The 21,806-nt window shown below is 49.3% G+C and overlaps 1 protein-coding gene across 16 annotated transcripts in view; it reads left to right on the top strand.

Moving 5' to 3' along the window:
- The window catches only part of LOC144943769 (calcium-dependent secretion activator 1-like), a 366,726-nt gene that overhangs the window by 292,856 nt on the left and 52,064 nt on the right, over nt 1–21,806 (top strand). For 9 of the 16 annotated variants that reach the window (XM_078871583.1, XM_078871587.1, XM_078871581.1 and 6 more), the window contains exons 16-20: nt 2,866–2,929; nt 3,387–3,510; nt 8,050–8,118; nt 12,314–12,331; nt 17,277–17,383. In XM_078871583.1, coding sequence (XP_078727709.1) covers nt 2,866–2,929; nt 3,387–3,510; nt 8,050–8,118; nt 12,314–12,331; nt 17,277–17,383 — 382 coding nt within the window. The remainder of the gene's footprint in view (nt 1–2,865; nt 2,930–3,386; nt 3,511–8,049; nt 8,119–12,313; nt 12,332–17,276; nt 17,384–21,806) is intronic. The other 7 variants (XM_078871591.1, XM_078871589.1, XM_078871594.1 and 4 more) reach the window with 3 other exon arrangements.

A 21,806-nucleotide genomic window follows, 5' to 3' on the forward strand; every position in this document is an offset into this window, starting at 1 on the left:
GCAAACCATCCATGGGGACCTCGCCTTAGCATACATATACACACACTACGTTTTTACTACACACACACGTGTATGTATAGTATATACACACACACGTGTGTGTGTATACATACTATACATACACGTGCTCGCTGTCCTATTGCGAGACGCAGCAAGCCATGGAACAGAGCCCTGAATGGGACTATTTACGACGGCCGCCACTCTCCACTGGGACCGATTCGTTGGCCGTGGGCGAGCCTAATTCCGAGCCCCGGCTGAAAGGGGCCTTTCACGGGCACGCAGGCTTACCCGTAGATTAGTCCATGTCATTTGAGATGTAAACAGAAGGGATTATGTTAATGCCATCGACGACTGCCAGGGGTCCGGCGAGAAATGATGAGGATCCTGGGCCGTTCCATTGTGCGTCCGAGGCTCCCCTCCCCTCCTCCGCTGATTAGGTGATAATTAGCACTGCCAAGGAGCGCCGCTCTCCTCCCAGAAAGCTCCTTCTCACTTCTCCCCACCTTAGGCAGCAGCAGCGCAGAGAGGACTGCGAGTGAACGCGTCCTCTGGGGGGGGGGGGGTGGCGTGGGTGAGCACGGAGGTTGCTGGAAGCAGGTTTTTATCGGTTGGTGGTGGTGGTTTTCTTCTCTTTCTTGGCACCGGAGGTGGAGTTGCTGTTGGTGGTGGGGGTGGTGGTGAAGGTGGCGTTACCCCCATAATTAGCCGTCGTGAATTTTTTTTTTTTACGCGCGAGATGGAGTTTTGTGGCCAATATTGCCGTGCCGGCCGGCGAGCAAGCGGCTGTCGGGGTTGGGGAATCGTCAACGCGCTCCCGAGGCTTGCAAGCGTCGAGCTTGATTGTACAGCTCCGATTTGCCGCACCTCCGATTGGCACGGTCGGCTACGTACGGTGCGAAAGAAGTTCAGCATATGTACATACAGCTCTGGAAGGCCTCCCTTACACTTTGTCGGACATGGTCGTTGTTTGGCCGTTTGTTTGTCCAAACTTCACCACTTTAGTTTTTTGTCCATACTTCACCACTTTGACTAGTGCGGGCTGGTTAAGTTGGGGCTCCCGTAACGTATCCAAATTACATTCCCCACTGATGTTCACCCCGACCGAGATTTGTGTACTCAGGTATTCGGGGTCACAGCAGTGCACTCACCACTGAACCGTCTTCCGTATTGTTCACACACATACGGTGACACACGTACGGCTACAAACGTACGTGCGCTGCAACCCAAATGCACAGACGTATACGTTCATTCAATTGAAAGTCATAATTTACTGCCCTTTGTCAATCCACTGCTGGATGAAGGCGTAACCTTCCATCGCTCCAGACGATGGGGCTGTTCTGGCCCCATTGGTCAGCTGGCGAAGGAGGGGACGAGCTCCAGCCCAGACATCGCTCGCCGCTGATGTCAGCCGTGGCCGGGAACTCAACTCGGGTCGCTGGGTTCAGTGCACTAACCACCGTGCCGCTGCTCTTCCCTACAGAAGAGTCTTCAAACGAAATTCATTCCATTGCTGGGGAAGGGAACGATATTAGTTTCCCCGTGTGCCGCATTCAAGGTTGCACTGAGAGGTTGTTTACTACTCGGAAGATGAATTTGTTTCTGACAACAGAATTGAGTTCTGCCAAAGGCTGCCGCAGATCTCTCTTTGTTTGGGTGGTTGATTAACATCAGCTGGGTACAGACACCTTGCAGGCTGACACGCTAACCTCTGGAGAGGAAATTGGCTTAAAACAACCAACTTTCTCATTACCGCAGGCATCATTTACTCTGGTCCCGTCAGCTCCCCTAAGGGTACAGCTTTGCATGTTTACCAATCAACAACAGCACTTGATGTATATCGAGCTAATTCACATATCGATTGCTTGCCTGGGCTACAGGGGGATAGAGAAGTTTGACAGCTTTGGAAAGATTCGCGATTTTGTGACCAAGAGCTATGTAGCTGATTGGGCCTTACCTGATAAAATGAAAATGGTATAGTATAGTGTTTTGTACATGCGTGTGAATCTGCGTTGTGGGGAGCGGGAGTGTAGTGGTTAGCGCGCCGCGCTAAGAACCTGGCGACCCGAGTTCGATTCCCGCTCACGGCGAACATCGGTGAAGATTATTTGAATTGGTCCTGGGCTTCCCCCATATCGACTCAGCCTCAAATGAGTACCTGGTGTGGTGTGTAGTAAACGTCGCCACTGGGGAGACAAAGGCAGCCGGGCGTGGTGCTGGCTACCCTCCCTTTCGTGCGCCGTGCCGGCCTTCATAGGTGCTGCTCGCTAACAGCACTTGCCCCAACAGTCTGTTTCAGGCTGTAAGGGAGATCTTTGTGTTTTTTTTATAGTAGACTATGACTTGTACTTTGTGATAGTATACACATACAATTCTTAAATGTATCATTGTTGCCGTGCGCTCTCAACAGTAAACGCTTGAAATGCATCACATCAAAAGAATTCCATTTAAGCGAGCTTTTGTACGGAAATAGAAATGGTTATAAACGACCTTGCAGGTGACTCAATGAGGATCACACATCGCAAACATTGCCCCCTGCTGTGAGAACGTTGTCTGGAGGCATGACCCTCCTGGCAGGAAAGTCACGAGACTCAATGACGCTTTCCTGGGTAAACAAGCATCGTAACGGTGATAATAAACTAAACTAAAACGTGTATTTTTATTTTTACCAGGTAAGACACGCTGAGCTGTACAGCTCTTTTTCAGAAGCAACCTGGCCACAAATAATATCTCAGCGAAGTGGCTTATCACGTACAAATGCAGAGCAGCCAAATACTGTCAAACGCGTGATGTTGATTCTAAACCATTACAACGACGACGATGACGTTATTGATGCTCTGTCCACTGTTTGCGTTTTGTGTCGTGCAGGTATTGCTTCCCATTTGGACGACCAGAGGGGGCACTCAAGGCCACGCTTTCTCTTCTCGAGCGGGTAAAGTCCAAACTCGCAGCCCTAGCAAGGCGGCCAGCAGATGGCGCTACAGCACTGGATTCTTGAATCTATCTGTGCGGAGCTTTGCGTTTCCCCCCCCCCCCCTCGTATGGATTGGTTTTCACCAAGCACTCCAGCGTCCTCCCGCACGCTAAACATCCGTAGGATTGGCCAAACGTTCAAAGCGCGTGACCCTCTCGAATCAGAGTCCTGAGACTTTCCTGGTAAGTAAATATGATCATGGCCGCCTCTCACAAGAATAACGGTGGAATGGAACCCGCCCGAGACGACGTCTACCGAGGAGATGGAGCGATGAAATCGACTCAAGCGCGCGTGGATCAATCCAGCGCAGGGCCGTGAGAGGCGGCCACAGTTCGAGGAGCCGGCGCCCTCATCCAGCAGCGGATTGATCGTGTGTGCTCGCGCTGTTGACGATGACGCGCGTAATGCCCTGCAGGTGCTCATGAAGGACATCGTGACGCCCGTGCCGGCCGAGGAGGTCAAAGCGGTGATCCAAGTGTGTCTGGAAAAGGCAGCTCTCATCAACTACACCCGCCTCTCCGAGTACGCCAAGATCGAAGGTAAGGCCTGATCCTCCTTCACCTTCCAGCTGCCACCTCCACGCAGCTCAGTCCTCTTACCCAGAAATGTTTGTGCTAAATATTTTGTTGTTGTTCTGGATTTGCTGTCCACTGGCCTCCGGGTTTTCTTCAAGGTTGTCGTCTGGTCGCAATGTTTCCAGAGTTTGATGCCGCTGGAAGCTGACTACATCTGGATGTTGTTGGTCATATGCGTGCGGGCTTGATTAATTTTTTGGAAAACGTTGCTGCTGCTCCTGCTGCTGCTGCTGCTGCTGAAGTGTGTCATGTTGCTAACACGTCTGCGTCAGTGATGAATGTCTAAAATGACCGTTGTGAATAATCACGGAATCTTTCACGTGGCCTGCTGATTTTCTCGCGAATGTCTGTTAGGTTACGTCATTTGATGTCATACAATGAAGACCTCGGCGTATGCATGTGTGCGTGGGCTTTTTTTCGGCATGAAAATTGACACCAGCAAATGCAACGTGGGTGCTGTTGGGCACAATACTCGACCTGGGGAAACATCTCGGGGAGATGCGTCTCACAGTGTTCATATGCAACGGCAGGCGCATGGGTTTGAACCTAACGGCCCTTTTCGTAAAAAAAAATCTCATCAAATCTGGAATATCTGAGCCAGTTCGATGACAACACCTGGCACACCTCTACCTGAAAGCACTGCGCGTGGGTTGCCAGAGATACGGAGAGAGAGAGAAGGTCTACAGAGTGGGGGCTTTAATCTTTTCGAAATTACATTTCCTTGGAACGGTGTGAATGCTGATTTGTTGATCTTGCCCAAAGGCATGTAAGCAGGAATCGCAAAGTGTCTTCAGACTGTAAACACCAGCTGTGCCACAGATGGAGAATTATTCACAAACATTTCCTTTAACCCCTTCACACGAATAAACAATGTAGCAATAATCGCTGTGTGAGCGACTGATTTGAGATGGGCCGTGCTTGCGTGTGCAGTGCCTGTTACGTTTATTCAAGATGTCCCGCTTATCGTGTTACTTTGTAGTTTTGCTTTTATTAAAATTATTATTTCTTGCACGCCTTTTCAATCTTGTTGTTTGTACACCTATTTTTTTTTCTCTTGATGCATTCACACGGGGTTTAAGGTCCGATTACTTCTGTACAGCGTTTACACATTTATTATTCTTGTATTATTTTTCTATCTACGTGACTTTACCGAAAGACCCAAAGAGTACGTATATATTGTTTGAGAGTCACGGGCAACACGTGTGCATGCGGTGTTCATCTAACAGACGTGCACAGCTCGTAAACTAGGGTCAAGGAGAGGGGTGAGGCGTTTCCCTAATGTTGAAAAAGCACGTTTCATTTACCAAGTTATGTTTTGTCAATGTATCATATTTTCAATAAAATTCCGTGGCTTTGAATCAGGCTCAATTAAAATGTTTCGTTAAGGTTAACATCGGCCCTTGAGGTTAACGTACCAGTTTATAAATAGTTTACGGCTAAAACAACTTTCGCATAAGCTAAGCAATATATACAGGATGGGTATGTTGCGGGATACATTTATATCTTATTCATTTTAATGTAAAATCCAAATGTATGTAAGCAGGTGTAGTGATGAGCAATACTCCGCTGCCATTCTGCTGACCTGGCCTCAATTCCTGCGCATCCGCACGAGTGGAATTCTATACGACGCACACTGTATACGCGAAGCTGGACATCGGCCTCCTTTTAAGTCGACTCGGCCTTCAATGAGTAGCTGGTGCAATGTGTAAACTCCTACGCTCGCGCGATGCAGGTTGCTGGGCAACGGCGGTGCTGCTGTCACCAACTCTCGAAGTGTCGGCCTGAGTCAGCACTTGCTAACGTCACTCACTCTCTCTCTCACTGTCTACCGGTGGATCATTGCGGCGTGCGCGTGTGCGCGTGTGCGTGTGTGCGTGTTTTTCCCATTCGTGTATATATTCACTTGTGACTGCCACGAGGTTTACCTCGCCTCGCAGGAGCGCTGCGGTGATGTCGCGGTCGCTCAGCGGCGACAACGGCTGCTGTTGTTTGTTGTTGTTGTTGTGATGTAAGTTTGTTGTTGTCGTGTATTTTTGCTTAACCTCGTTTCCCAGCTCTCCTTTCCAGGCAGAGCCCTCGCGTGACGGCAGATTACGGAATTTGCCCGCGCTCACGTTCCTTAGGTTCACGCGACCAACCTGCATTGATCGAGATGCAAAAGGCCGGTGCATGAAGTCGCAGTGCGTCGCTTTCAAAACGACTGCTCATCCAATAACAGATATCTCGTGGTCGGCGCACGCACCCGTTGTAACCAGCAGGGATCTAACAAACAAAAAGAATCCAGGTGCCGCTCTCAAATTCCGATCGTCAGCTCTGTGGTCCGTGCTGTGCACTGCGACGGCGCAGGTCTTCGCAGCTTGGCTGTGAAGCCTTCCTGTGCGCGGTCGGGTTGTCCCGTGTGTTGTTCCGTACGACGTCCGACGTTTCGCCCCCCCCCCTGACTCCCCCTTCCCCCGGCACGTGTAGTGTTGTCGGGCGCCACGTCCAATCAGACACGTGTTTGAAACTGAAAACCAAGCGGGAGAGCGATGTAAACCGTCGATTTTAATGAATCTGATCCGACCTCAAGAGTCGCGTGAATCTCGACGACGTGAGCCAAGTCGTTGCCCCCCGCTGCCACCGCCACCCCTGCCCCTCAGAGTTTGACTTTGACACGGCCACACGGCCGACGGCTTCGGGGGGGTAGCGCTGAAGAGTGAGTCGCGAGTGCAGGTTTCCGATGCTGACACTGATGACGGTCACAATGGCGAACACGACATTGTGACGCGATGCTCATTTTGTCTTTCATTCGCCGCTCAGGGCTCCAGTTTAATTTGAAGCAATTGTGGAGTTTTTTTCGTCTTCTCTTATTAGCCTTTTTTATATACGGTGTATCTTTTTTTTTCTATATGTATGTATATTTAACCTTACGTTTTTTATTTGTGCTCAAAGTAAAAATGCATTCACATTGTCGCTGTACGTGGAACGCGTAGCGACGACTGCTGCCCCGTCGGCTTTTTCCGATTGCGCTGCCGGTCAGCCCTTGGACTCTGTCTCACGGGGAAGGGTTTCCTCCTGGGTTCGTATGGCCTCCTCGCATTAGGTCACCAGGTTAGTGGGACTACGATGTGCACGAGACAGAAGAGAATAAAAAAAGATGGAATTCAGTGCTTAAGTTAGAGTTACCATCATTATCACCTTTGTTTGTCAGCATGTAAAACTATAAAAAAAAAACTATAAGCTTTTTATTTCATCAGGTCAGGCCCGACCTGGCCACAAATGATAGCTCAACGAAGCGGCTTATTATCACGTGGGCATTTATAGCAGCAGCCAAATACTCTAAACGCATGTCTTTTTTCTAAATGTGGAGAACACACAAACTCCAAATATACAGCAGCAGCAGGCATCGTCAGGGTCGGGATCGAACCGACGACCTCCTGTATACCAGGCGAGGTAGTTAACATCTCGGCCCTGTTGGGACAACGTGACATAGAAACGTATACAATCGTTTTTGGACTGGATTATAGTGAGTCAAGGTGTGTCGCGTGCCATCCAGTGCCACTCAGAAACCACAGTCGTGTTCATGCAGAGCTTACGCAAAGTTTATTTTTATTTTTTGGGTTGTGTGTAATCAAATTACTCGTAAAGTATTATCTTAACCAAGCCACTTTGTTCCACTTAAATTTATTTTTCACATTTGTGCCTATCTATATATATGCATACACATATACACAGCAGTATTTGCCCATGGAATTTAAGGATATATTTGTCCCGTCCTCTATAAATAACCTAAACATGAACGGTTTCACGTGCGCACACACGCGTGTGTGCTCATATGCACGTGTAGATATGCGAACGCTAGCGCGGACAGCGTGTGCATTTTGCTCAGCTGGGACGCTCGTACCAGCTGAGCCGGATATTTGCGAGTGGCCACACGGGGTTTTGTGTACAAGCGACACACGCGTGAACCCACTACGCGTTCACATTTGCCAATATTCCGCTTGGGTTTCCGAGGCACCGCGTCCCCCGCTTGGCTGTCACCGCCTCTCTCTCCCCTTTTGGTTGTGAAGTGCCTCACGGTATACGGCACCGGTTCTTTTCTCTTCGTACATTCGTCCACCCTACCCACCCACCGCCAGCGATTGTGTTCTGTTCTTTCTTTTTGTGTCTCATCGTCCGGTCATCAACATCGGCTGCAGAAATTCAAGCGCGTTCCTCCAATGATCCCTGAAACCCAGTTTTTGGAAACCTGACCCCCCTCACCTCCCTCACCCCTCCCCCAAAAAAACTTGACTTTTATGCCCGTCCCCACTGAACCTTGAACTTTAACCCCCTCCTGACCTTTCAACCTTGACCCCTTGACCCTCACGCTGCACTGAACCATGCCCGTGTGACCCTCGAATGTTCCCCTCCCTGCCCTCACCTTGTTTCCGCCGCCCCCGCCCCCCCCCTTTCTCGGCTTGTAACCTTTGACCTGAGCTTTCTTGCATGCCGCCCTTTGTTGTAATCCTCCTTTTTTTGTAGGGAAAAAGAGGGAAATGTATGAACACCCAGTCTTCTGCTTGGCCTCCCAAGTGGTGAATTTAACCATTCGTGAGTACGAACATACTCTTCCCTCTCAGTGTCTGCAAACAAACGCAGTGCGGGCCTCCGTCAGGCGTTTCGGTTTGACCTTTGAGTTTCTTCCTTATTTTCCGGGGTTGGGTTAAACGCGAGCCGGGGGGTGGGGGGGCATTGGGCAGGTAGCGGAGAGTAGTGCGGGAAGTTTTTTGTTGTTGTTGTCGCCGCGTGAACCGCATATCGAGGGGGGCAGCCTAAAGGGGCGCTTGTAAAGCAAGAGGCGGAGATGATGGCGACGGTGGTGACGGGTGGGCGAGGATTTGGAGCTGGCTACACACCTCGCTGGGGTTAACAACTTCCACGGAGTCAATCTGCAGGTGATAATCCGGCGCTAAAATCTGCGGCAGTCGCGATCCGGAAATGCCAAAAAACAAACGCACGACGTTACCTCCAGGAGCGGTGCGTTCACGGATGATTCATCCTAATCGGGAATCGCATTAAAATAACAGTAATCCCATCGTACGTTCATTCTCGATGTTTTTATTACACGTAGGCAAGGTGTTGATGCATATAGAGTCATTTTTAGATATCTTTCTCGTGGTATAATTACATAGTTGTAATGACAAACAAATGCTAAAGATTAGCTTTTTTGTTGCTGCTACTTGTGACTCAAAATCTTGCTCTGCATCCATAAAAAAACATTCTAATTGGTCAGTTGTTCCCAAAACTTAAATTCAAGACTCAAGATATTTTATTTGAAATGTTTAAATCAAAGTTGTAATACCCAATAACGGGTATTTGTTGGATGTAAAAATCACCTGACATTTTGGCAATTGTTTAAAAAAGAATAGTTGATTTGGATGCTTGATTAAAAAAAACTAAACATTTTAGTCCTTCCTACAGCACTGCACAGAATGACAATATGCTTTAACGATTATAAAAACAGAACGAGCTTCATCAGGAGAGCAGGTTCAGTAAAGGGTTTTCAAGTTGGCAATACAAATGTAACAGTTTTGACCGAGAGGCCTAATTCAGCTGTAACAGGCCGAGGCTGGATTTCTGGGTTAACTGAATACATCTTCCTAAGCAGCCATTTTTATTTTCCACAATAGAATTTTCTCCACCACCTCCCACCTCCACCAGCTCCCTCGCCTTTCCCCTTTGAGTGTCTGCGACGGCAGCGAGAGTCACGATCAGCGCGGATCCTACCCTCCCACTTCTCCCGTTACTTTCCCTCCCGCGCCTGTCCCCAGACCTTGCTTTCTGCCCTCTCCAACTTAAAATCCTGCACCGGGTCCCCTTCTCTCTCCCACCAACCTGGTCGACCTCCGTCTCTCTCCCTTTTGTTTTTGCATGGGTCTCAAGAGAGACTACGCCCGTGCAGGTTGCGTGCGCACTTGATATTTCGGAACGCCTTCCCACTGGTCGACTGTGCATGCTGCATATTGGGCGAATGCACCGATGCGCTTGCTCCGGTGTCTGCGCGTGCGTGCGTGAGCTTCTGCGTGTGGCGCGTGCTACCTGCTGGGTTCACAGTTGTAAATGTTTGAGGCGAGTGGCCGTTAGACAATGAATAGACCGTGTGCGCATCGGTCAGAACAGGGGTAGCGGAATCTACGTGTTGCACATCGTCATAAGCCAACGATTTTTAGTCTGCCGATCGTTAACGGTTACGTCCGACATGGCAGGCACCCGTGGCATCCACAGGTGAGTGCGCGATTGAAATTTCACAGTTGAAGTCGAAATAAGTAGCTGACGAGCAAGCAAGAGAGCGAACGAGCAAGCGGGGTACCATCCATGCTGAGCGAGATCAGCTATTGGAATGTGTTTGGTGCACAAGAAGAGACAAAGCACCACTCCTCAGGCAATACTCAAATACATGCTAACTCGGGTAAATCATCAGCTCATTGTCAATCCCCTGCTAGAGAACTAAACTGAAACTAACCTATTTTTATTTTACCAGGTAAGGCCCACTGAGCTGTATAGCTCTTTTTCAGAAGCGACCTGGCCACAAATGATAGCTCAACGAAGTGGCTCATTATCACGTGGGAATTCATAGCAGCCAAATACTCTAAAACGCATGATGTTGATTCTAAATGTGGAGGGGAAAACTGGAGGACAATCTACGCGACCCAAAGGAGAACATGTAAACTACAAATATACAGCAGCAGGCGCAAGGGGTCGGGATCGAACCCACGACCACCTGCATACCAGACGAGGTAGTTAACATCTCTCCACCAAGGCGCACACTATGTTGGTAATTTTATATCCTCTTATGTAATCTCGGGGTTTCTCCTGCTACTAATTCAAGTTTCCTCCCATGGAAATTGCCATTTTTCCTCTTTGCAGGACCCTCTTGAAAAAGAGCCCTCAAATTTGGTGACTTTTTATGGATAAATAAATAGTTTTACACTTATTACAGCAATGAAAGTGGCACATTTAAAAAATGTATACTTTTAGAAGTGTCAGTATTTACACTTGTATCGTAGCATAGGGAGAGATTGCGACAGATCAGAAGGCCCTCATCCAGCAGCAGAGTGACCATGGCCGATGAGTAATCATAGTGAATAACACGTCAAAAAGCGATATTAAACCCGTCATCCGATGCACGTTTGTAATCTCGGCAAGGTTTTCACAAGATAATGGTTTCATTCGCCGCAGCAAAGCAAACCAAGTCATTGCGGCCTCACTGGCGAAGCCCTCGTGACGGTAATTCCGAAAGTGACATCGGGAACATTTACACTCGGATTGTCGACGTGTGAACGCGTGGAATGCTTCACCAACCCAAAGGGTGCTAATCTGCTGGGATATTGCCCCGAAATCGCTTTCAATCCACCACAAAAATACACCGGAGCATTTCTTTTGCGCATTTGTAAATGGATGCATACGGCCAAATTTTGCTTAATGTTCTGCAAAAAGTCGCCGGTATTTCAGCTTATACGTGCTGTACAGCGACGTGAATTGTGGTTCCGCCATGGTGAGACGCAACAATGTCGATATTTCGCTGTTGTCTGTAGGCAATTATAAATACGGATGCACGAGTGCACGCAGCATAAGCTGCAGGTGCTTCTCATCCACGCTGCTTATACTCGGCCGGTTTGCCCGTTCGGCAAACGTCGTCTGTGACAGTCGAGCAGTGGTGGCGTCATCGACCGTCGCCCGGTGTTGGTTGCGCTCCGAAGGCATCGCTGCCCCTTCTCCACAATTATCCGCTCACCTACCTCAGCGGCACCATCGCTGCCGTAGCTTTGCCGGCGACTGCATCTTGTTCCCACTGACCCCCGAACTCTGTGTCTTTGTCCGCATTTTTTTTGTTCGTCCTGTCCTGTCCACAGTTTGTCGTCGCTGGGGACGAAACATCGTCGCGACACTTTGTCCGTTGCGTTGGAACATGAATGCATTTTTACTTTGTCGGTTGTCCATGCGTTTGAATCTTTTGCTCGAGTTCCTGACGGAGGAGGTCAGCTGTGTTTGTCGCGATCGCCTTCTTTCTCGCTTTATCTTTTTTTGTTTCCCGTTCTCTTCTTTTTGTTGTTGTCGTTGTGATGATCTCGTGAGAAAGGGAAGCCACTCTGTGCTTCCGTGTCCTTGCGTGTTTGTGTGTGCGTGGGCCTGTCTGTCTTGTCTGTTTGTTGCAGAGTCTGCCCCCATTCCGTGCGCTAAGCGTTTAACGAGCCATTTCAGATCCAAGCAGTCGTCACGGTGCTGTTTGCAACTCTTAAACGGAAAAAAAACCCAAAAAAAACAAAGCACAGAAACTCCAAAAGGAAGCCATGAACACTGAAATGTGATTTCTCCCCTGTCCCAAAAGCTGCCTTTATTTCCGTGGTGTTGTTTGTGCTGCGCCGATGCCGTGCGTGGTTGCGTACCGGATTGACCATGCGCATGCGTGCTTCCTTGGTGTCACGGCGATGGTGTTTGTACTGTGATTTTGTGCCGCTAACGTTGTTGTTGTTGTGCTTTCTGTGTCTCTCGCAATGCATGGGCACAGCCTTCTCCTAACTAACGGGGGCTTCTTTTTACGCGTGGATTTTTTTTTTCTGATGATTTTTGTTTTTGTTCTTCTTTGGAGTGTACCGTGCCGTGAATTAACACCGTCTTTGTGTGTATTGCTTTCCTTTCCTTCTCTGCCTCCTCTGCCTCCTCCTCCTCTTCTTCCTCCTCTTCCTCCTCTTCCTCCTCCATAATTAATACAACAAAATGACAAAAAACCCCAAACAAAAAAAAGCCACTCCGAAGGATTCAGGTGAACGGCATCTCAGGCGCTTAAACGCCTGCGATGTTTTCGCGATTGAAACGAGCGCGCTCAGCCGGTCACTCGCACGGGAGGCTCGCCGATTGGGCACACGCCGCTGTCATCCACAGACCCCCCCCCATCCACCCATACGTAGTGCCGGCTATCGGGGGAAGTTTCTGGGACGAACGCTTAAACGTTTCGGCCGAGCGAATGTACGCCGCCATTTGTTTTTCCTCGTTTTGGTGTTACGTCGGTTAGAGGCGCAGCCCCTGCAAGGTCTCGCTCACGCTCACTGCTGGCGGAAGGGCCTCCGCTCGGGGGGGAGCTCCGGAGAGAGCCTCGCCCACAGAGGGAATTTGGCCGACGGTTCCACACTGGCCCAGGTGTGCTGCCGAAGAGCGGTGGGAGTACCCACATCTCACAACAATATCTATGCACGGCTCTTGCAAATTTGCCACGATCGTCGACTCGACGTCCGCGTGTCTCGCTGCCCAAAGCCGGGTCGGGCGGCAGCTGCCCCCTTTGACGGTGCAGCGACGGCAGTGGGAAATCCTCATTCCCGTGGCAGGGGCGGCCACTTGGCTGATGAGGCACAGAGCTACCAATGCTTCCGACCAAATAGCCGTGACTCCTCGATGTAGCCGCATCGCGGACGATGAACAGGCTGAGCTACTTCAGCGCTTGGATCGAGGGACTGATTGGCGATACTGCACCAGCTGTGTGTTTGGCTGAGGTTGCAAAGTGACCAGGATGTGGTGGTACATCATTCGATTTTTAGCGAATCCATCCGTGCAGAGCTGTTGAGTGATGTCCCCCTCACACACGTGGTGACTTGTCTCCGGGGTCTCCCCTCTCCGGCCCACACGAAGCCAAACGCCCGTGAAAGGAATTTGGCCAAACATCTCGTCCTGCAAATTGGTGCTGAGCCGAAGCGAGGCTTCGTTATCATACCCTAACTTGCATAAATTCATCCTGACGTAATGTTTTTTTCTGCAGACATAGGCACAACAGTTTCTGTAGATGTCCATCCTCTAATCATTTTCCGAATGTGAGTTTTTCGAGACGTACCACTGGCCTCTGGTATTTGTGACTGAGCAGATGTTGGCAGAGCGGCACGCGTGTTTCACATTAGGCGGCAGTGAAAGTAAAACAATTAAGCGGTTTGTCTCATAAACTTGCATCAGTGGTCTTATATAACGTCAATATCCGTGTTAACTTTTTTTAACGTTCCAAATTCTAACGTTCCAAGGCCGTGTTAGCGCGACAAATTGAACAATCTCCGTTTAAAGTGCGTGTCCATGCGTCGACTGGCGCAGAGCCATATTCCTGTGTTTACTTGAATCGATGGACGTGAAAATGGACACGAGACCACTGCTACCGCCCCTATCCACAGCGCAACTCATCCCCGCACGCAAGATGCCACCGGCTCTCTCGCAGTCGACACAACAGTGCTGCACCAACACGCGCTCCATGGCTTCTGTATCGATGGCACCCCTGTCACACACTGGGGGGGGCGTCACGGTCGCTGCCTCACTTGCCGATCGTAGGGGTCTCTCACGATCTATGAATGTAGATCCATTACACGCATAAAGTGCTTACCCAGTCCTTCATGAACCGCTTGCAATATTGACGCTTTCACGCGTTAGGCTGTTCCAGTACGAGCAGTCTCCGGGCTGGTAATGGTTTTTAATGGAGCATACTAGCACGTGGGTTTATGTTTTGTGATAATTTCAACCGTCGAGGTCACGTGATGAGACGTGAGGTCCTGTGCACCACGTAGCTGCATGCACCCCAGTAATGCATCCCAGTTGTAGAATGACAAGCCTTGTGGTCATTACCGGTCAGGAGATTAACTCCTGATTGTATACGTTGAAATACAAGTTAAGTGTTTAGCAATTGGTCTCTTTTATTTATTGGGTATCGTACACTTTACATTTATCGTCCGGTAAAACGTTGCTGTCTTCACGATATCTTGCTATATTGTCGATTGTGCTTCGTCCAAAGTAAGATATTTCTTTCGTCCTATAGCCAGTTTTAACCATCGATTTCAAATAATTTCATGTCATTGTTTACGTTCCATGGTTGGTTTTATGAGTTCACTGAACATTGCATTATTTTGATGTTTATTCTACATTTTCATCTGGCTGTTTTCTGTTGTTTCACTCTGCGCGTGTGTGCATGCCCACACATATTCGTTACACATGCGTGCGCGTGTGTCTCTGTGTGTCTGTGTCTCTGTCTAACCCCTTTCTGTGCACCGCCACGTGCAGTGGCCCGCCGACGCGCTGCACACAAAGCCCCCACGCACCCCTACAGACAGAATAGCGCCTCCATCCAGAAGATTCCTCTGCCCAAAAACATGCCAAGTACTGAGCACCTATCACGATATTCACCTCCACAGTGCGGCCACGCTGACACGAGAACCAGGCTGGGTGGACCAGAGTAACGTTAATCGTAACAATGATAATAATACTCAGATCAGAATCCTCACACACTTCTCAACAGCCATCGATATTGACATTGGCGCCGAATGTCAGCGTCGGTTTGAGCGAAGCATCAAAGCCAGAGGCTGGTGGGGGCTGGGCCCCGCTCGTGAAAACATTCTTAAAAGAAAAAACGAAACTGACCTGCTCATAAAAATTATAAACCGCGTACAAATCCCTTCCCCTGCTCGCCCAACGCCTTGTTCCCACCACCTTCTGTGCCCCACGTCTCCACTGCCCCCACTCTTTACCCACCGGCCCGGCACTGATCAAGGACGCGGTGCCTGACTTGAGAGGCGTTCCGATCGACTTCATGGCAGAGTCAGGCGTCCCCCCCCCGATCCCTCCGTTGGATGTAATCGAGGGGGGCGCAGAGTGGTGGTGGTCGTGTTGGTGATCGTTGTTTTCGGCTGCACGCGGAAACGACGATGCCAGATGCGCAAACAAACGAGCAAAAACACATTTGATGAATCGATGAGTTTGGTTTACAAATTTCTCGCGGACGTATATATCGTTCAAGTTGTAACATTAATTTTTGTCGTGCCTAACAACTGACTGATTATTTAGTTGTATTTTAACTTTGAAAGCCATTGTTGTTCATCCCAGCTTTGTTCTTAAGCAGGCAGCGTGTCTGTGTGGCCCTGGCTAATAGGCGTAATGAGTCCGTATTTAATTGCCTGAGCTTAGAAGGAATGCTTCTTTTAGAATCTGCCCATCCCTTCTCCTGTGAAGCATGCCCCTGCTGAGTAATAGTGACTCTAGAGCCCGAAGCTAATTGCATAATAAATATACAGGAATGGCCGGTGGGGCTCTAAGCATCTTTCGAGGCTTAATAACCTCAATAGCATTGCAGGGTAGATGTTACCAGTGAGAAAGTTTACAATCAATACTATTGATATTTGAAACACCGAGAAGACACCTGTCTAGAACTATCACGATGTACGGAATTCTACTAACGTACAGCTGAGACGCATGTCGTATTTATCAACGCGAGTTTCCACTGCCGCGCGCGGCTCATCCGAGGTCGGACCGCGCGGCGCGTCTGGGCATCCCCCCTCTCGAGCTTGCCCCGCGGACGACTGCGGGCGCAGCCGGAGCTGCCCCGCAGTCGCTCGCGGCCTCCGCTCGAGAGACGCGGAATTCGCTCGACGCGGAGGGCGCAGCCAGGGAGCCCACACCCCGGGGGATTCGCCTCCTGTGTGCTATGTGAAGACGACGCTGAGTGCTGCTAGGCTCAGTTGAGCACGTGATTGCACGTGCTGTGCTGTAACAACTCAGAACTATACTCCATGCTAATTTCTCAAACCTAACCCTCCAGGCCACGGAGTTATGATTTCGCATGGCGCATGCGGCCTCGACTCGCGTAATGATCACTCGGCCTCATCAGCCACCTCCGGAGCCACGGATAAGACGTCGGTGGACGACAGTCATCCTCATCCCCGACCGCGAGGAATTGCCGAGGAATGATCGTAGTCGTTGCCTGTGAGGGCTTAGATCAGTTTCAGGCTGCAGGCTCTCCTTTAGATGCCTTTGTCTCCCGAAAAGCAAAAGAGCGCGTCGGTGATGTCCCCGCTCAAATGAGCATCGAGGCATCTGTGCTCATCCTCCTGCTTACTTGCAGCCCTGAGTCAGCGGTGAACATTCCACATTCAAACCGCTGTTGACTTCCCCGCAAAGCGGTGCTTCTCAACCTCCGGATTGTTCTGCCGCTGATCCCTCCCTGCCAGTTGTCTCTGACCCCCCCGCTACCCCCCGTCTTCTCGTGGTGGCCCCCATCTCTTGCTGTCCCATCACAATATCAACAAACATCGTCCCCAGTGTGCGCTGTCTGTCCTTCCATCGGAATGAACGTCGCGTTCATTCGCTTTACGTTTTTTTCATAATTTCACGTCGCGTGTTTTTTCCGCGATGGCGTAAACACGGGGAGCCATAAAACACCTCGAGGAGATGCTCGCGAAGCAAAGAGGTTTATCGCGATCTGCCGAACACGCGTGAAAGAATAATTACAATACCCGCGGTGTGCACTAACGAACGCGTGACGAAACGGCGTCCGATCGCTGACAGCGTTTGAGAAATGCGTCGCGAAGCGGGGGGCTTTACCTACCGGACGCTTCTATGGGCTTTCTTCTCTCGAAACTCGCGCGATTCTTCATTTTGCACGCGTCTTGAAAAATCCAAAGCATGACCGGAGGAGTCGCCTCTTTATTTTGCATGAATTGTTCCCGCAAATGTGTTTATTGTTAGTTCGTTCCCCCCCATTACCTTTCGCCCACCTGATGCGGAGACCGCGTGCAGTTGCCGGCTCGTTGTGTTTATGGGGAATAGTTTGCTCGCTCGCGAAGGAGCAACGGTGACATTTCTGCTTACGTTTCGCAGTTTGTATTCTTTCCTAACCGTTGTGCCTCTGCCCTCTCCCCTACTCGACAACAAACAACGACGTCTGCAACACCGACGACGACGACAACACGTAGAAAACATAGGGCAACTCGTGACTCCTGCGAAGAAACTGGAGGATGTCATTCACCTCGCCGAGTTGGTGATTGACGTCCTGCAGCAGAACGAGGAGCACCATGCTGAGGTGACGCTCTCCTCGCGCTCGCCTCCCGCCAGCCCCACACTTCCCTATCCACATGTTTTAGATCCGCTGCATGGGAGACCAGAAAGTGGCATTTGATGAGTTAGCTGCAGCCAGAGCGAGAGGTGCACGGGGTGGGGTGTGCGGGGAGCAGACATGTTCCTGCTCGGCGTCCCGCACAGACCAGGCTGAAATTAGGCAGATCCCCCCAGTGAGCTCGGACTCACTCTAAGTCAGCGTTCTTCATTGCGTCACTCAAAGTCAGTGTTCTTCATTGCGTCACTCAAAGTCAGCGTTCTTCATTGCGTCACTCTAAGTCAGTGTTCTTCATTGTCTTACGCTAAGTCAGCATTCTTCACTGCGTCATGCTAAGTCAGCGTTGTTCATTGCGTCACTCTAAGTCAGCGTTGTTCATTGCGTCACCAAGCGGTTGACTGAGTTAGTCAACTCAAATCAAACCAAGTGTCACGTTGTACTCCCTCAGCGACTGTCAATGCTGCCCTGACAAAATGCAGATGTTGAACTTGCGAAGGTGGCGTCTTGCTCGAACGACGTCTAACACCCAAACATTATTTTTGCCCGCGGTCGATTTTACCACTTAATTTTTATTTCCACGGCGCCAATCCACGTTGTTTTGCGATCTCCGTCGATGAGTTTGCGTGCGGTCACCGTTAAAATCTTTCGGAGCCTCTCTGTTCTTCGCGGCCGAGAACTTTAGCGGAAACCTTTTCCGCGTTTTTTCTGTTTCCCCGTTCGCTTTTTGTGTTTGTGCTGCTAACGCCGATGCTTTTGTTTTCATTTCTGTTTTGAAAAAAAAAAATCCCACCAAAACCAACTCCCCCGCCCCCCCTCCCTCTCCCCGTCTCGTTGCACCACACACACCACCCTTGTCGGGATGCCATGCAGGGAAGGGAGGTACGTACGGTCGGTTTTTACCTCACTTTTTACAGCTCCCCCCCCCCCCCCCACTTATGAACAAACTCTGCATGTTCCGATCAACATGTTCCGATCAACATGTTCCCACCAACATGTTCCCACCAAACCTGACGCTCAGGTTACCCCCCCCCCCTCGCCCCTCTTGCCTGACCCCCCACTTTTTTGATGAACCATTTTTTTCCCGACCACCGATGAAGTTCCTTGGATCGTGGTTTCCAAATGAATGCTGGGTAACTCCGACAAAAAAAAAAAACCTCTGAGAGGACCTCGCTTATTTAAATGCAGCAGCGCGGGATTGAATACGTAAATAAACTTGTATTTATTTTTTTACAAATATGTCAGATCGAAACTGAAGGCTAGCCCTGGGATTTTCAGCTCTGAAGATGTTTAAGCCAGCCAGCGTAGTCTTGAGGTACGCAGTTTAACTGTAAACATTTACCTGTTAAAATAAACCGTGATATCAAGATAAACTTACACTTATCACCAAAATGAATAAACCATTGATTTAATTTAGTATGTATGAGTCTATATTGGTTGTTAGCAGGAGCCAATAATGTAACCTTTTATTAATCAAATTTACATGTTATATTTTAATATACCACACATACTTTCTCATTGGAAAAAATAATAACTTCCCAAATGTTCAACTCACGTTAAAGTCCGACAGCTTGTGTCATTATCCCTCGTCACGAGCATTGTGACGGCACACTACGCTCATGAAGGGCGCGGGAACTTCGAAGGTAATCGATTACGTAACAAATTACTGCCACGGTTACACATCAACTCAGCCGTAAATTACCAACTTTGACCTTTAACTGTTCTGTTTTGAACTCTCAGATCGTCCATCAGACAAGAGATCTTCTCAACAGGTTCTCAGTCTGTTACTCAACGCACTTGCCGGCGATGTAAGCGTCGTTATAGCGGCTGAATAACGAGAACCACGGCCGAAATTAGTTTGGCTTCATCGCCGCTGATCGGCCGATGAAAGGGACAGATGATGATGTGTGCACGTACGTTGAACTTCTTTCGCACCATACGTAGCCAACCGTGCTAAATCGGAGGTGCTCGGCAGGTTTTTTTTTTTTGCAGGAGTTTCACAGCTTCAGATACCCACGCAAAGTGTGCCACCAGTGGTTTTGTATCTCCCCCCTAAGCATTTCTCCGGGCTCTGTGTGAGCGCACTGTGGCTGAAGTGACGCGACACATCCCGTGTCCCACACACGGTCCGCCTCGGGGCGGTGGTCACAAACTGGCTCGCCATGATGTGCTCACTCTGCACAGGGCTTCCCTGCAAGGGGACGAATGGAATTACATGTGTCCTAATAATGATAATGTGTAATATAATAATGAACTCTGCGTGGGTACTTAGTGTATCAATCAATCAAGTCTTTATTTCGACAACAACATTTTGGGAAAAGGATGCCATTCAAAATGCTGTACAGATTAAAAAAAAACATTGTTAATAGACTCATTCACAAGAAGAATTAAAGCAAATTCCATAGAAAACAAAATTGCATTATAATAAATGACTATCGAAGGCATATTTAAAAATATCACTGTAAAATAATCTTAAGTAAGAGCAAGTTTAAAAATGTTAGTTTTTAGATTTAACTTAAAACTGCTTCACGATTGCGTTATTAGATGCTAGGGCTGTTGCTGATGTGGAGAGCGCAAGGTGAGTTAGTTGCCTCGTCAGTTTTAAGGCGACTGCGAGTCAGTCGTCACGTGCCTGCCCAGCCATTACCTCGAAATCACCTCCCGATTCGAAAAGCGTTTCCTTGGCGTCTCCTCTGAGTGCGTACCGGGTGACTGCGCAGTTAATTCACATGCAGATGATTAAATCGTGCCAAAATAAAGCAGTCTTGTTATCGACAGAAGAGCAGAATTATTATTATTTGAAATGTAGCATAACTCCGAGAGAAATTACTCGATGAAAGGAAATTAATTTCAGAATGCCTCAGGGGGCAGTTTCAATCGGCAAAGAAGTAATTGTAAGGAATAAAAATAATGTTTACTTATCTTGCCTTCGGTGGCTTATCCCCCGCACGCTCGGGCAAATTCTGCCTGCCTCGTTTCCACTCGGGCCCATGGGATGCATTCACATGAATTCATTCATTCACACGGGACACATTCACATTCAGCCGCAGGTGTTATCTTGACGACGAGCCGACATTGTGTCATCTGCGCGCACATCTTGTGCACACCGCCTACGTCACGCGGGCTGATCAATCCCGCGTCGTATTCCGTCTCGTCGTGGCGACGGCCACACAATCAGTGCGGTTGTCAACCCGTGCGGTTGTCAACCCGTGCGGTTGTCAACCCGTGCGGCTGTCAACCCGTGCGGTTGCTGACGGCGGTTGCTGACGGGATGTGAGACGTGGCCGGTGTCTGCGTGCAACTTGCAACGCGAACGCCGAGCCGGCTCCTTCCGGCTGCTACCGCCACGTGATGTTCCGCACGATGCCCGGCGTTTCGCTGCACGTTGTTGCCAGCTTCTCCGGGGACTGAATGGAGCAGCTCTCCTGTTCTCCCCCCGACAGTATGAACTAAACTATTTAGACTATTTTCTATTTTACCAGGTGACGCACACTGAGCTGTGTAGCTCTTTTTCAGAAGCGACCTGGCAATCACAGATGAGAGCTCAACGAAGTGGCTTATCACGTGGACATTTATAACAGCCAAACGCTCTAAACGATTGACGTTGATTCTAAATGTGGAGGGAAAAACCGGAGGACCCGGAGAAAAATTCACGCGATCACTAGGAGAGAGACACCGCAGACTCCAAATATACAGGTGTCAGGGTCAGGATCAAACCCGCGACTTACTGCACATCAGGCGAGGTAGTTAAACATCTCGCCACCGCGGCCGATGTATAAACATCGCAGACAGTGAAAACATCCGCGGTTAGAGTCAAACGTCCCGTGATTGGCCCCATGTTTGGCATAGATCGTGGCCATGGCTCTTGACAAGCGCTGCAGCACAATGGAACACTCGATGTCTTATTTTGGGGCGATGGTCTTTGCTTGGAGGGGATGGAAAAAAACCTAACCATTAGCATCAGCGTGCCAAAAGTTAGTTTACTGGCATACACACACTCACGTTATTATTTTCTCAGTAAACTTAACTTTCGGGGCCACCTTGCATCCACATTTGCAACATTTGTTTTGTCACGAAGGCAGTGGCTAATTTGCTAATCAGTTATTCCCATCCGCTTGTTGGAACAACGTACACACAAGTCATCGGCTCTTTTGCAGTGTGAATATATTACACGTTTTAAAATATATATCAGATCATTAGAAAAAAGTAAAGGTAGATTCTGGAGGGGGGATATCTTTGAAACTGGTAACAACCGGTCCCAAATGGAAAGGAGGCTTTAGCGGACACCTCGACAAAGCAGAGCAAAACGTGTGGCCTAACTCGTGGCCAGAGCGAGGGATGTGTATGATGCATGTACGTTGAACTTCTTTTGCACCGTACGTAGCCAACCACG

The sequence above is a fragment of the Lampetra fluviatilis genome, chromosome 32 (genome assembly GCF_964198595.1).
Source record: "Lampetra fluviatilis chromosome 32, kcLamFluv1.1, whole genome shotgun sequence".
Taxonomy (NCBI): domain Eukaryota; kingdom Metazoa; phylum Chordata; class Hyperoartia; order Petromyzontiformes; family Petromyzontidae; genus Lampetra; species Lampetra fluviatilis.